The sequence below is a fragment of the Magnolia sinica genome, chromosome 3 (assembly GCF_029962835.1).
Source record: "Magnolia sinica isolate HGM2019 chromosome 3, MsV1, whole genome shotgun sequence".
Lineage (NCBI taxonomy): Eukaryota > Viridiplantae > Streptophyta > Magnoliopsida > Magnoliales > Magnoliaceae > Magnolia > Magnolia sinica.
The window spans coordinates 90,473,217-90,486,778 of record NC_080575.1 but is presented as its reverse complement, the minus strand read 5'-3'; the positions used below and the strand labels follow the sequence as shown (position 1 = coordinate 90,486,778).

The 13,562-nt window shown below is 37.6% G+C and overlaps 1 protein-coding gene across 6 annotated transcripts in view; it reads right to left on the bottom strand.

Annotated features, from left to right (window-relative positions):
• Window positions 1–13,562, bottom strand: part of LOC131240206 (probable ion channel CASTOR) — an 86,984-nt gene that overhangs the window by 47,093 nt on the left and 26,329 nt on the right. For 4 of the 6 annotated variants that reach the window (XM_058238321.1, XM_058238319.1, XM_058238317.1 and 1 more), the window contains 4 exons: window positions 12,933–12,992; window positions 12,643–12,846; window positions 8,538–8,786; window positions 6,238–6,336 (listed from right to left, as the gene is read on the bottom strand). In XM_058238321.1, coding sequence (XP_058094304.1) covers window positions 6,238–6,336; window positions 8,538–8,786; window positions 12,643–12,846; window positions 12,933–12,992 — 612 coding nt within the window. Of the gene's footprint in view, window positions 1–6,237; window positions 6,337–6,393; window positions 6,493–8,537; window positions 8,787–12,642; window positions 12,847–12,932; window positions 12,993–13,562 lie in introns of all 6 variants that reach the window. The other 2 variants (XM_058238318.1, XM_058238320.1) reach the window with 2 other exon arrangements.

Sequence of the window (13,562 nt, the reverse complement as noted above, 5' to 3'; positions counted from 1 at the left end):
CAGCCTCCACCTTGCAGGGAATAAAATCCCTAAAATCAAATCTTGTAATGCAAAACAGACAAGAAAATCAGCAATAGAAGATTGGAAATTGGCAGTAAGCAAAGGAATATAGCAAGTCTTGCATCAAAAACTCCATCTTCAATGTAATTGTACTCGATTCGACAGAGGATCTTGACTTTCCTTGCAAAGATGGGATTTGGAGCTTTAGGAATGGAGGAAGATCAAGTAATTCCTCCCTGAAGAGTAGTTACCGGAGCTGTTCAAAACCCTAAAGGGTTGAGGCACTCTCAATGGTCCTTACCCTACATTGCTTGTAGGGAAGATTCAAGAATTCTTGAATCCTTTTGCCATTCTCTACCAAACACTTCTCTCTTTTTTTCACTCTATTTTAGCAGGGGTTTTCCTTGCAGGAGATGGGTTGAAGGTGGAAGAAGGGTAGAGAAGAAGAGAGAGGATTGTAGGTTTTTGTGTACATTGCGTATAATAAGGGGTGTCATTAAGGCATAAAAATGCCGCCTAGGATAAGTAAAAGGGTCAAATGGCTCAAAATTGCAGGGAAATCGCAAAAGAAAAGGGTACCAAACTTGTGGAATCAAACTTCCACGAATCAGAAACATCCACAAACATGAACAAAGGAGCAGAAATCCAATTTCCGCCCCCTGAAAATGCAAAATAAAAGGGGGGTGGGGGCTGGGCCCCACTATTGGCAAGGCTGGGTTCCACACCTGTTATCATTTATAGGGTAGATTTGGGGGTTTTGTAGGGTTTTTTAGTTGAAAATTGGGTTCAAGAAGAGGGGTTTCATGGCTAGAGTTAATCCCTGCAAAGAAAAAAGGACTAGAAATAAGACCTGCCTAGTTTAGTTTGACTCAGATAGGAGATTCAGACAACTCGAATATAGGTAGAATCTCTACAAAAGTGAACGACAAAAACCGGGATTTACAATAACTTTAAAGGGGCTGAGATGGATCATACTGTATAGCATTATACTTTGTACATTCCATGAGATCCAAACTGTAATAACTTGAATTTCCCATACTCGGGTTTGGAAATGTCCAGATTATTATGTAGAAATTTTTCACTCAAATGCATTATAGGATCTTTTAACTTCTGTCATTATGAAAGATGGCCTATATACCCTTTGTTGTTAGGAATTAAGAGGAACGTCTTTTATGAAAGTTGCTCAAAACATAGAATCCAATCAAAATAAGTTATCTTTCGAATATGCGCATAAATTACAAAAATTACAAAAATGCCCTTATGTACCCATCACATTTTCTAACCAAACAATGATAATCTATTCCGAAGTAAATGATGGTATTAGCGTAGAATATCTAAAGGAACAATTCCATAAAAACAAAATCTTAAATGGGGCACTAGATCATGGAGATCTAGTATATCGACTCATCGTAGCCGTTGATCGGGAAATGTGGGCCCAAAGGTAAACCGACTATTCTCTTTGCCACGTTGATAAACCCTTAACCCACCGTTGGAATTACAACTGGAGAGGTATAAATGTGATTTCCAAAGTGACCCAAGAATTATAACTGTTCACATTAACCTATACCTAGAATGATTAAACGGACCACTTCCGAGGATCCGATAGAACCCAAATTTTAAACCTAAGCTATTGGGCACAATTTAACGGTACAAATCAAACCTCCACCACTTAAATCATCGTGGAAATACCCAAACTAACAAATCAGCCCCTAAACCCTTCATTTAGTGTCCCATGATCATAAATTTATTTTTCCTAGACTCGAGGCAATGGACTTGATTTAATGAAGGTCTTGGATCGCACCATTCACGGGCCAATCATGGAAATCTAGGAGAGCACTTCGGTTTAGTTCGAAATCCACCTAATTAAAAGTTTCCTAATCTTTTTAAAACTAGTTAGCTTACGGTCTAAGTAACTTGGAGTGGGACGTCAAGTTGGACCATTTCCCACCGTCCGTTCACGATGAAAATTCACGCAATCGTCCGACTACGAGTTTGTACAAATTTTGGGACCAGATTATTGAGAATGGACAGTACATCTCATGAATGATCTAAAACACATCATAAGTATCCATCCATCGTGAAAATTACATCTTTAGTTGCCATTCGTCGAAACTATGCAAGACAATGCATTGGATGGTGGAAACACTAACACGAACGAGACTGAAATCGAGTTCCGCCTCGAGCCCAAAAGGGGGCTGATGCGCAAACCAGCCCTTGGGCATGCGAGAGTTGAGACAATCCAAGTGGATGGTCAGCCACTGAAGCCCCCCCCCCCCCCCTTTTCATAGTGTCAAATCCACTTCGTACACTAGCACCACTTCGTTGAAACTAGCAAGAATATCAAAAATCTAAGTGAACTACAACCTAGGTGCGCCAACTACATCAAAGGGTGGATAACCCTTGGTTGGAAAGTGGAACTAGGATGGTCCGATGGTTACACAAAAATACGCATTGGAGAAGGATCATGAAACCTAGTTTCATGAATGTTTTGGATCCCGAATACAACAAGTGGGACACGCTTACTCCCACATTCCACCGTGCAAAGGGAACACATTAGCCTTCCTCTATAAGAGGGAAGGGCCATATGTCCAACCCACTTATTATGTTTTAGAGAGAGAGAGAGAGAGAAGGGTGTGGGTGTTCCCAGCTCTTCCAAAAGGAGTTTTCTTATTTTTCCTCATCATCCTCCATTAAAGGTATGTCATGTCATGTCAGCCCTAGATTTAGGTGATGTGGAGAAAATTTTAATTTTCTAGTTTCTAAAATGCTCAATCGAAACTCTAGTTTCGATCTACACCGTACACGTGTAATAAAAACCGTGTAAACCTGAATTTTTGTTTTAGATCTTTAAATTTCCCTTTGGATCAGCCCTAAGGAGACCCATGATTTAAGGTGAGGGATTCCTTTAAGCTTACTTCAATTTAAGATTAATTTATGCATAGTTTCTCTTATTTTTGTCATATGACTTGATTGTTATTGCAATTTCCATGCTATTAAGTTGTTGATCTGTTATGAATCGTTTGTTTATGTGGGAATTATGTTTAATATATGATATTAATCATGTTGGACAGATTTTGTAGTATGGATCACAAAACTACACTTATTCTGCAAAACTACGTGCTCGTAGTTTACGCATCTTTTGGGCCGGATGTTTAGGTCAGCAAAACTTAAGGGTTTTTTGTTATAATAATTTGATTTAAATTTCATATTTTAAACTTTAGCACAACGAGACCCACTTTTGGACATTTTGGACCTATCGGGTTGACCCGTCTGATCCGAAATTGCATTGTTGTGTTTTTCGATGTACTCTAATGTATTTAGATTACTTTCTACCTTGTTGGGGTTTATTTTATTGATTTTTCCATGAAAACATACTGGACTTTTGATGAACTTGTGAGGAATAATGGATCCAAACCACCCTTCGCGGACTTCGAGAGCGATGCGTGTCTCCGCTCTATGTATTGAGTTAGCTTATGATACTCTTCCTTTGTTTTATTGCATTAAGTTAGCCTTTTGTTACTCTTCTTATTTCACTTATTGCTTGGGCATGTGTCTTTGGATTTCAAAACTCTCATGGTTTGATTTAATTCGTTATTGATGCATGTGATGTTTTTAGAGCCTCAAAGCTTAGTGGCTTGTTTATACATCGTGTACGTAATGCGTTCTGTGTAGTGATCCTCTTGCTCGGCACGTAATTCCTTGGAGCGGCAATGGTATCACACTTTAATGTACGTAATTCGCGTTATTGTGGTACATCACTCTGGTGATTTGGATGTCGCAATTAGTCACTCCACGAACAAATTTTGTCACGTTAATTTACAAATCCATGTGTAGTGTCATCTAGGAGTGTTCACATAAATCCACAGTAACGTCGGACACGCCGTCATTCTCTCCATAGTTATGGGATGCGGAGCATGCTGGGTTTATGAATTATTCCATTATATGGTGGCAACTTTGCGTGTTGTGCTACACTCACTATGCTAGTTTATAAGTTTTGGTTTAAAGGCATACATTCATGTAGGTTACTTGTGCATAACTGATACCATTCGCAGTATGGAATGCGAGACATATTGGAACCCATGTATTTTACTATGATGAATTACTTGAATTGTTGTTAATCTTGAAGAAAAACTATCACTGTGACGTAACATGACATAAATCGAAGCATATATAGACGACATTCTGGATATAAATTTAAATTAAAAATTAACCAACAAGGAGTGTCAACCATAGTTTCTGGTTGTCAAAGATAGCAATTCGGACTGTGTAGTTCGGAACAGAAAATGGAGGGAGTTGACAATCTAGGTAACATGGGTCAATATAGTGTAACAGAAAGCAATCAGAAGCCTTTAGTTCCCTCGTATTGAAGGATAAGGATGTGGGTAAAAAGGTTGCTTTTGATAGCAAGAGAATAAAGGAATGCTCGGTGGTGAACTGCATCGTTCTTCTTCCACCTTTGCCATGGAGAACTGCATCAGTAGGGACATCCGATACTAGTCACTCTGTCTAAATCTCTTAGACAGATCCTCCATTCCCGTTGTCGCGGGCTGATTTGCCATTTCCAGTCTCTCATTTCTCTTTGTGGTCCTTGAGTTGTATAGTCTATGTTTTTTGCTTTTCTGTTTTTGTTTTGCTTTTGTGCTTTCTTTGTTTCTGTTTCTGGAGCTTGCTCCTTTTTAATATGTTACAGTTCATCCTTTGAACAAAAAAAAGTAATGCTTGTGAGAGAAGACCAAAGGGTGAACTACAATACGGTAATACACAGTCCACTATAATCCCAATGATTATTCAAAACAACCTTATCGTATTAGCAGAAGCTTTGATTTCTAAGGTGACAGATGACACTGAAAAGATATGAGGCACAAACTAGACTACAATATGACACGAAGAACAACACTAAAATAAAAAAATGCGTTCAGGAGAGGCTAAGAACAGCCCACAACCCTACAATGAACACCTCATGGGAGAAGGTCAGCCCTGGCAGTTGAGAAGCACAAGAATACGGCTCTGTTAACCAAGTACTCCAACCATGCATATATACGACATCACCAGTTTGGGGAGCAGTTGTTTGTCTCAGTACTTCATTAATTTACAACAACATACAATGATTAGCTGAACCTTTGAAATTAGAATAACTGGGCACTAAAAAGATATTAGTAAAATTATATGGTGTGTAATGAATAAAGCAGAATAATAACAGTACAATTAATTCTAATGTGAATTGATGCTTTTCATTACACTTACCTGGCAGTTTGGCACCCAATTCAAGTTCATTAGCAAGGAGACAAGATTGTTGTCCTTTTAAAATAATACATTCCACCTTCTGAAGAAAAAAAATATATTTCCACGAAGGGCCTGTTTGATTTTTCCAATTACATGGTAAATGCCTGCAAATGGGCTGTTATTACTTCTCAACATTGTTTGGACGAAGGAGGATTTGCTGTCTCAAAAACCATGTAAATCTCATGTAAATTCCATGTGTTTCAACATGCGCAAAAACTGCAGGGCCCACCATGATGAATATGTCATATCCATGCCATCCATCCGTTCCATTAGCTCATATGAGGGCAGGATATCAAAAAATGAGGCAAATCCGAAGCACAAGTGAACCACACCACATGAAACAGTGGTCTTGACGGACCTTAACTGTTGAAAGCTAAAACCTTCGTAGGGCACAGACTGATGATTATTTGTCATCCAACCTGTTCATAAGGTCATATAGAGATGGATAAAGGGAAAACATAAAAATCAGCTTGATCCAAAACTCATGTGGCCCCCAAGAAGTTAACAATGGTAGGCGTTCAATACCCACTATTTATTGTGGTGTGGTTCACTTGTGCTTTGGATCTGCCTCATTTTTGGGCTCATGCCCTAAAATGAGCTGGCGGAACGGATGGACGGCATGGATATGACATATACATCACGGTGGGCCCCACAGTTTTTGTGCCCAAAATCCTTTCCCGCCATTGTTTTGCATCAAAACACCACACTTGTCAACATCAGCTTTGGGACAAGAGCGGTAATTACAAATGTAAATAATGATGACTACTTTACCACATTTTTACCTTGTAATTTGAAAAGCAAACAGGCCCGAAGGGAATTCCCTCCTTTTGCAAGTACATGGAACTCTCGGGTTTTTTTTTTCTGAGATGGCTTCTGCCACATTGTATATACATCAAAACCACATTGAAACAAGTAATAGGTGCACAAGTCATCATAGATTCCTCATAATGTTACCATAATCATATCTTCCATATCTCGCCGCCAACCACAAAAAAGTATCCTTTCTGGAGACTTCGGAACAATAAAATCTTTGGGTAGAAATCCTCTCCAAACCTGCACCATCGAGGAAAAGAAAAGAAGGAATTAGGGGCTTCAAAAGAAAGAACTTACCACAATCATATCATCAATGTCTCGTCTCCATCCACAAAATAGAATCTTCTGTGGCTTTCTGGTGGACCGAGCAATGTCTATGAATGATGCTTCTTTGACCTGAACGATCAAATTGATTGTATTTTTGTAAGTTGTATGTGTTGTACTCTCTTCACATTAAACTTCATGGTAGGAATCACCCTGACATGTGCAAATGACAAAATCAATTTCTTTTTAAGTGTATAACCCAAGCTGCCTAATTTTTTCTTATCTCTGTAAGATATGTAAAAGATCTCTTAGGCATATTTTAGAGTTTAGACCAACATACTTAAGACAACCATTTTTTTAAAACATTCTTGAGACAATAGTTCTGACATTTTTTTTGTCCGTCTTAAGACAATCATATATAGTTCTGACAATAAAAGAAAAGTGATTATTAACAAGATCCAAATATACGAGATGTATAATTTATATAAATGAATAATTAACAAAAATGTCTAACATGAGGGAAAACAAATGGCAGGATGAGATGAACCAAACCAAAAATGTTTCTTTTCAAAGGAGGTACTTTGGCACGTTGTGTTGGCATTTGAGTGGTGTTTGGTAAAAATGTATTGATCTATTGGTGGTACACAAATCCCTGTTATTCCCTGCAGCCAACTACTAGAGCATGTCCAGAAAGAACTTGACTTGCTTAGCATTGGCAGTTTGTCTGGCAACAACTGTGCTAGCTTAGGTGGTTTGTCTGACAACTATTTTCCTTGTTTGACCTTTGGGGCATGACAAGAGGGTCACTTCATGGAGTGGCCATCGCTGCCCTTGTTTTTCTCTTGCTTTTTCCTTAAATAATTTTTTTCATCTTAAGAAAAAAGACATCTTGATATCACTCACCTTGACAATACCTAAACATATCTCTAGGACTTGAGGATTCTCATTAGAATACTGTATGAGAACACGCATAACAAAAGGATTAGCCTGGCAAGGTTCAAAGCCCCTAACTGCTGGACTACTTTTGATGTTTACATAGGCCATCTACAAACCATTTCTGCAGCAAGAAAGATACAAGAAGATTAAAGATTTCTGTGACTAAAGGAGGATTTATCTTAAAAGTATGTTAGAAATATCAAATATGTAAATCTTGATTGGTCCTTGTGACGTACCATTTTTCTTGATATGTTTGTTTGTACGATTTTGAGCTAGACCTCAAAGTTCAACCACTCTTACAGATGAAGTTAAAACATTCCATCATGAACTATAAGTTGAGGACGTCAGTCAGCCTCTCTTGTTTCCTTTACTAAGGCATCATGAACCGGGATTAAAAGGTTCCTCAGTGTTAAAGTCAAACAGGGATTTCTTCCTGTCCTTACAAGCATGACCTAAAGATTAACAGGAGCTAGTTCTGGGCTTAAATGTACAGATTCCATCAAGAATTATTTGTCAGTAACAGTGATCTGGTTATTCAACATGCATACTATCTGAAGAGGATTCCCAATCAGATTACAATTTAGGAGAATTACCGACATTCTCAAGCATAATCTCTTTAAATAAGAAATTGGTTGTTTGTGTGCAAAACATTCCAATCAAATGTGATAAGCTTATATGTATTCAGAGAGCTTTTAGCAATAAAATTTGAGTGAACATATGAAAGTTAAAATAATATGGAATGAATGGTAAATAAACTTCCGCAGAAAAGCATAAATGTGTGTATAAGCACTTGAAGAACAATTAGGGTGAATCATTCAGTGATGTCATGATGATGATGCTGCGTAAGTAATCTTCGGAGAAAAATGTGACGTGAAAGAAATAAGCACAATACAAATGAAAAATTCCCCATAGAACAAACAACTCTGTGAGAGTTCGCAATAAACTAAGTACAGTCGAAAAATAAAAGAAGATAATTTAAGAATAAGCTCTATCATGCCCTTTCAAGGGCGGTTTATAGTGGTAGATCACCCATATGGTGTATGTACGGCAAGCAAAAAAATATCAGGCAACACATATGCTAGAATAGACTCATCAGTACTCTTGCACAATTTTTCACTGAAAATTTCTTTGGATCCACCCTGAAGGCTAATGAGATGACAAATATATCACACACAAGAATGAACTAAGCTCACATAAATGTCTCAAGAGCATTATTGACAATCTAAAGAAAAGGAAAGCACCATTGGCAGGGTTGTCGGAGAGTAGGAATCATCATCCTCTGCAATAACAAGAACTTCATCCCCCTCTTGTAGAACATAGGAATCGTCAGGATTCAAAATGATCTTTCCTCTGCTAGATGCTACCTTAATTCCACAGGGAATGGCATCAGGAAAGCTGATTAAAACATCTTGAAATCGCATTCCATCCAATTGCGGCCATCTTTTGATGTAGAACTCACTTTTTTCAAACCCAAGAATGTCTTCCCATATCTGTCACAACTCAATATCATTAAGGCGAAGAAATATTCATAAATAATCCAACATAAACGCACAGTAACCATGCCCTAAATGATGATCTAAAGCACTAAAAATGTATAGGAAAGCTCCAAAACAATAATTACATATATAATATATTTACAAATGACAAACATAAAAATAAAGAGGCAGAACCTCTAAATGTATTCCAAATAAATGTTTACTTCCACTATTTATTCATTATATCAGATTATTTGTATTTAGACATTGACTTTAAAAAAGAAAAGCTGTTAAGTATTAGGAACTTAGAATAGAGTCTAAGGTGCTCAAGAGATGAGAACCATTGATTCGGTGATAAGTATAGTGCAAATAAATTCAATTGATTTTTTTTTTAATTAATTGAATTGAATTTTTAAAATGGATTTGACAAAAAGGACCCAGACATATAAGATAACTATAGGCAAAATTCTTCCTTGCAGTTACAACAGAACCCCAATTCTTCCAAGTAATAAAAGATAAAACCAGCATTTAAAAAGGCACTTTAAGAGGACACCACGATGCAAGGTATAGCAAAAACTCCCCAAGGCATACCCCCTTTGTAATTTCTCTATTTGTTTTGCTGTGTTTTTGTGTTTGTTTCTGCTGCCCTTATGGCCTTTAATAAAGCTCAGTATCTTTCAAATTTTTTTTATTGAAAACATAAATTGATTTTAATGTCATAGTGAACTTTGTAATGTGAGCTAGATAGCATGTTGCATACTCTTAGTATGTAGCATATGCAAATCATGTAGCTTAAGCTACACGCAGTGTTCGAAGTATCGCTAGCCAAGGATACGGAAACAATATTGATATGGCCGAAAATATTGCTGATAACCGGAAATGTGGGGAAACATTGGGAAAACGGTGGAATTTTCAGTGAAACTTCAAGAGGTTTTAAAATGTACATATTTACATATTTAAAAATAAAAAAATTGCAAAAAGAATGCATATATAACAAGTTTCCATTTAATGGGGCCTTAAAAGCATGTGTTGTTGTAAGAAATCAGTCCAACCATCCCATCCGGCCTATTTAACCATCCAAACATCTATCGATATTGCAAAATATCAACAACACATGATATTTCACCAAGAAATCATCAACAATTGGAAAGGAAACGAAAGATTAAAGTCTCAATATCACGCATGTTGCGATATCGATAATATTGAGACATTATCAATATTATAAATGACAAATTGAACACTACATACAACCATGTGCCCATGAAAAAAAAAAAAAAATGAAATAATTTTTTTTTCTAATAAACAAAATTTTGATGATATCAATACGTTGGCAATATTATTGAAATATCGTCAATACACTTATGATACAAGCATTTCCTAGAATTTACATAATCGAAAATAGTGGCGATACATTGGGGATATTGATGCATTGACAATTCAAGCGACACCTAGAATTTACATAGTTGATCACCAATATTTTCAACTTCGGCGATATTTAGCGATACATTGCTAATACCTGAAATTTCTAATACTACCAGCATTATCGGTATCGCTGCTAGTGTTATCGATATCGATGAGCTAGAGATAAAGATAATATTGGAGATAATTCAAACACTAGCTACACGTATGACATGACTTAAGCTATTTTCATGAGCTATGTAGCGTTAAGGCTAAGCTACGCTACGTAGCGTAAGCTACACGCTACATAGCATAGCAATTTAAAATACTGATATAGCAACCCCCTCCCTCTCTCTTTCTCAAGCGGCACTGTGTTTCCATGTGAGTTTGTACATAATTTTTTCTCATGTTCTTGCACTTTTTGTCCTTTTTTTCAAAAAGAAAATCCATGTGGATTCCATGTTGTTTTTTCCTCACTTCCTTTTTTCATTTATCTGCTTAAAGAAATTGCATGAGCTTTCAATTTTATTTTATTTTAATAATTTTTTTCTAAAAGTTGGATAAGTTGGTTGTTTCTCTTTCTTTTTTTCAAATGAATATTGGCCTTTTCTGACGCAGGACAACTAACAACTTGCTCTAAAAGCTCAAACTGATAGAGTGTGGCAAATCAATCCCTTTATCTCATAGCTCAGGCCCCACATCCCATGGGTTAGGTCCTCGGCCGCCCACCCCGAGTGTGCCCCCACATCCCACAGGCCACCCCACTCGAGCCCAGCGTGAAAATTCCCATGCATTAATCACCCCCGGTGAGGAGTCTCAAACACAAGACCTCCTGCTCTGATACCACATTGATGCAAGACAACTAACCACTTGTTCTAAAAGCTCGAATTGATAGAGAGTGGGAATCAATCCATTTATCTCATAGCCCAGGCTTCACATCCCATGGGTTAGGTCCTCTGTCGAACCCTCTTGTGGGCCTCACATCACATGGGTTCTGCATCACACGGGTGGGGCCTGCCTCACACGAGCCATCTGCCTCACATGGGCCGCCCACCTCGAGTGTGCCCCCACATCCCACAGGTCACCCCACTCGAGCCCAGTATGAAAATGCCCCTGCGTTATTTTCACTTTTTAAAAAGACTGATGTGAAATTAAGGTTGAGTACAATTACTTCTTCTTCTGGCTTATGAGAAGAATGATATCGACCAAATTTGAGATGGAATACATGCATGTTTTTTTTTTTTCTTTTTTTCTTTTTTGCCTTTTCAAGAACAATGATGCCAGGTAAATCTGAGAATGCATACAAAACATAGAGCTAACTATTAATTCAAATTTCATGACTTGATGCAATGTAACTGTGTGCCTCTTTTTTATGTGATGCATCAATGAACCTTATAGTGTTCTAGTTTTGTTTCTAATGGTTAACTATTATAACTCTATTTAACTATTATAAATTATATGTACTAGAGTACTCCTGGTCCACTCACTGTATACACTGTACATGCTTATGTTATTGCAACCAATAGTTATTGGCATTTGTTATGTTCGTACTTGTATTGTTCTAAATGATTTCTATGAATTTCTCACTTTTCTTCATACTTCTCTTATTTTTTTTACTTTGGCCTTATTTATTTTGAAATAAAAAAATCAAATCCAGAAGGCACACAGAGAGGCTTAGTTCTCACTTCTTAGGAGGTCTAGACAACTTGCCTTACACTTCCTTATATTAAAACACTGGAGAAAACATGACACTAGTTTCTCAAGAAATCCTAATTAATCACCTTCCTTCCAAGCTACACTGGAGGGAAATCCTAATTAATGACCTTGCTTCCAAGCTACACTGGAGGGTATTGATTAGATCTCCAGGAGTTGATTTGGGAGGCATATCAGCCAAATTGCTTAGTTGTTTTGTTGATTCTTTATCCAGGCAATTTAGTCATCTGGGGTTTCCCATTTGATCCTTCCATTGGTTTCACGCTGGTGAGTTGATTCTATAAGACCCACTGGCTCTGACTGCTACTTTTTGTGAGGTTCTATGTGATTGTAATTGTGTTCTTGATATGAGCATCTAAGTAGGTCTTAATTTCTAGAGTTCATACTACCTACAGGAGGAAGATGAATCATCACATTAACTGCTGGTCCGTTTCCACACTCTAGAAGAATGCGGCCAAAACACAAGTGGAACAAAACTTTGTAAAATGCCATCCTTTGTGTAACGGGTAAAAGAAACACATTTTTCAACACAAAAAATATTGCATCTCCTACCATATTTCACTAGATCTGATTGTCAAATCCCAAGCATCAGCATTGTCATTAACACACATAACACATGGATATTCCACTTCAATTATTTGAGTAAACCAATGAAAATTTTAGCTAGAAAAATAAGTGAGAACCATGACTGAGGCAAAGATTGCTGCTCATCTAGAAAAAATAAAATAAAATTGCCAAGTCATTCATGATCTGAAATAACCTGTGCAAGGCCTGGCTGACGGGCACACTGAATCATCAAGCGACCAATTACATCATGAGCAACAACAGTTTCAACAAGATCTCCCCCAACAAGTTTAACTAGAACTTCATTATCGAGATCACTCAATTCCACCACTATGTGTCCTCTCAGACCTTCTTTGACTCCAGTTAAGCCTAAAACAGTTCTCAGTGCACGTGCATCACTCTGTGCCAAATCACAATGGAAATAAGAGAAAATCAGTGGCATATCTAATATTTACATGAAATTTATTGATTCTGACTGAAAGAGACCTGGTCAGCATTTCCATCTTCAGCCAGGACAATCACTGCTCGGGCCTTGGAGACAGATACCTATGGAAATTCCATGCAGTTATAATACCGAAGAAGCCTAGAGAAATCATTATAATTTAACATAACATAACATAGGGACCATCAGGTTTGGAGTTGTGGCTGGTACTTATGTCCATATATAGCATTTATTGCAGAAAGACCAAAAAAAAAAAAAACAGAGCGTAATCATATCAGTTTTCACCAGCAGGCAAGCAAAAAAATGCAGTGAATATATTTAACCTTGACATATATATATATATATATATATAGAGAGAGAGAGAGAGAGAGAGAGAGAGAGAGGAATGCTCACCTGCGGACCCGTTCTCACTAGAACTCGTGAGAACTTTTTCGGAACTCATCACACGTGATGTGGGCCCAACATCTGAACCATCCATGTGATGCAGCACCCAATGAAACCCCTGAGGCCCGACTTTCACTCTGATCCAAAACTTTGGTGGGCCATGAAAAAAAGGAAACAGTTTCCTCCCTTGATTTGTCTCTCTTTTGCCATGGCCCACCAAAGTTTTGGATATGGGTAAAAGTCAGGCCCCTGGGGATTTAATGGGGTGTTGCATCACATGGACGGTTCAG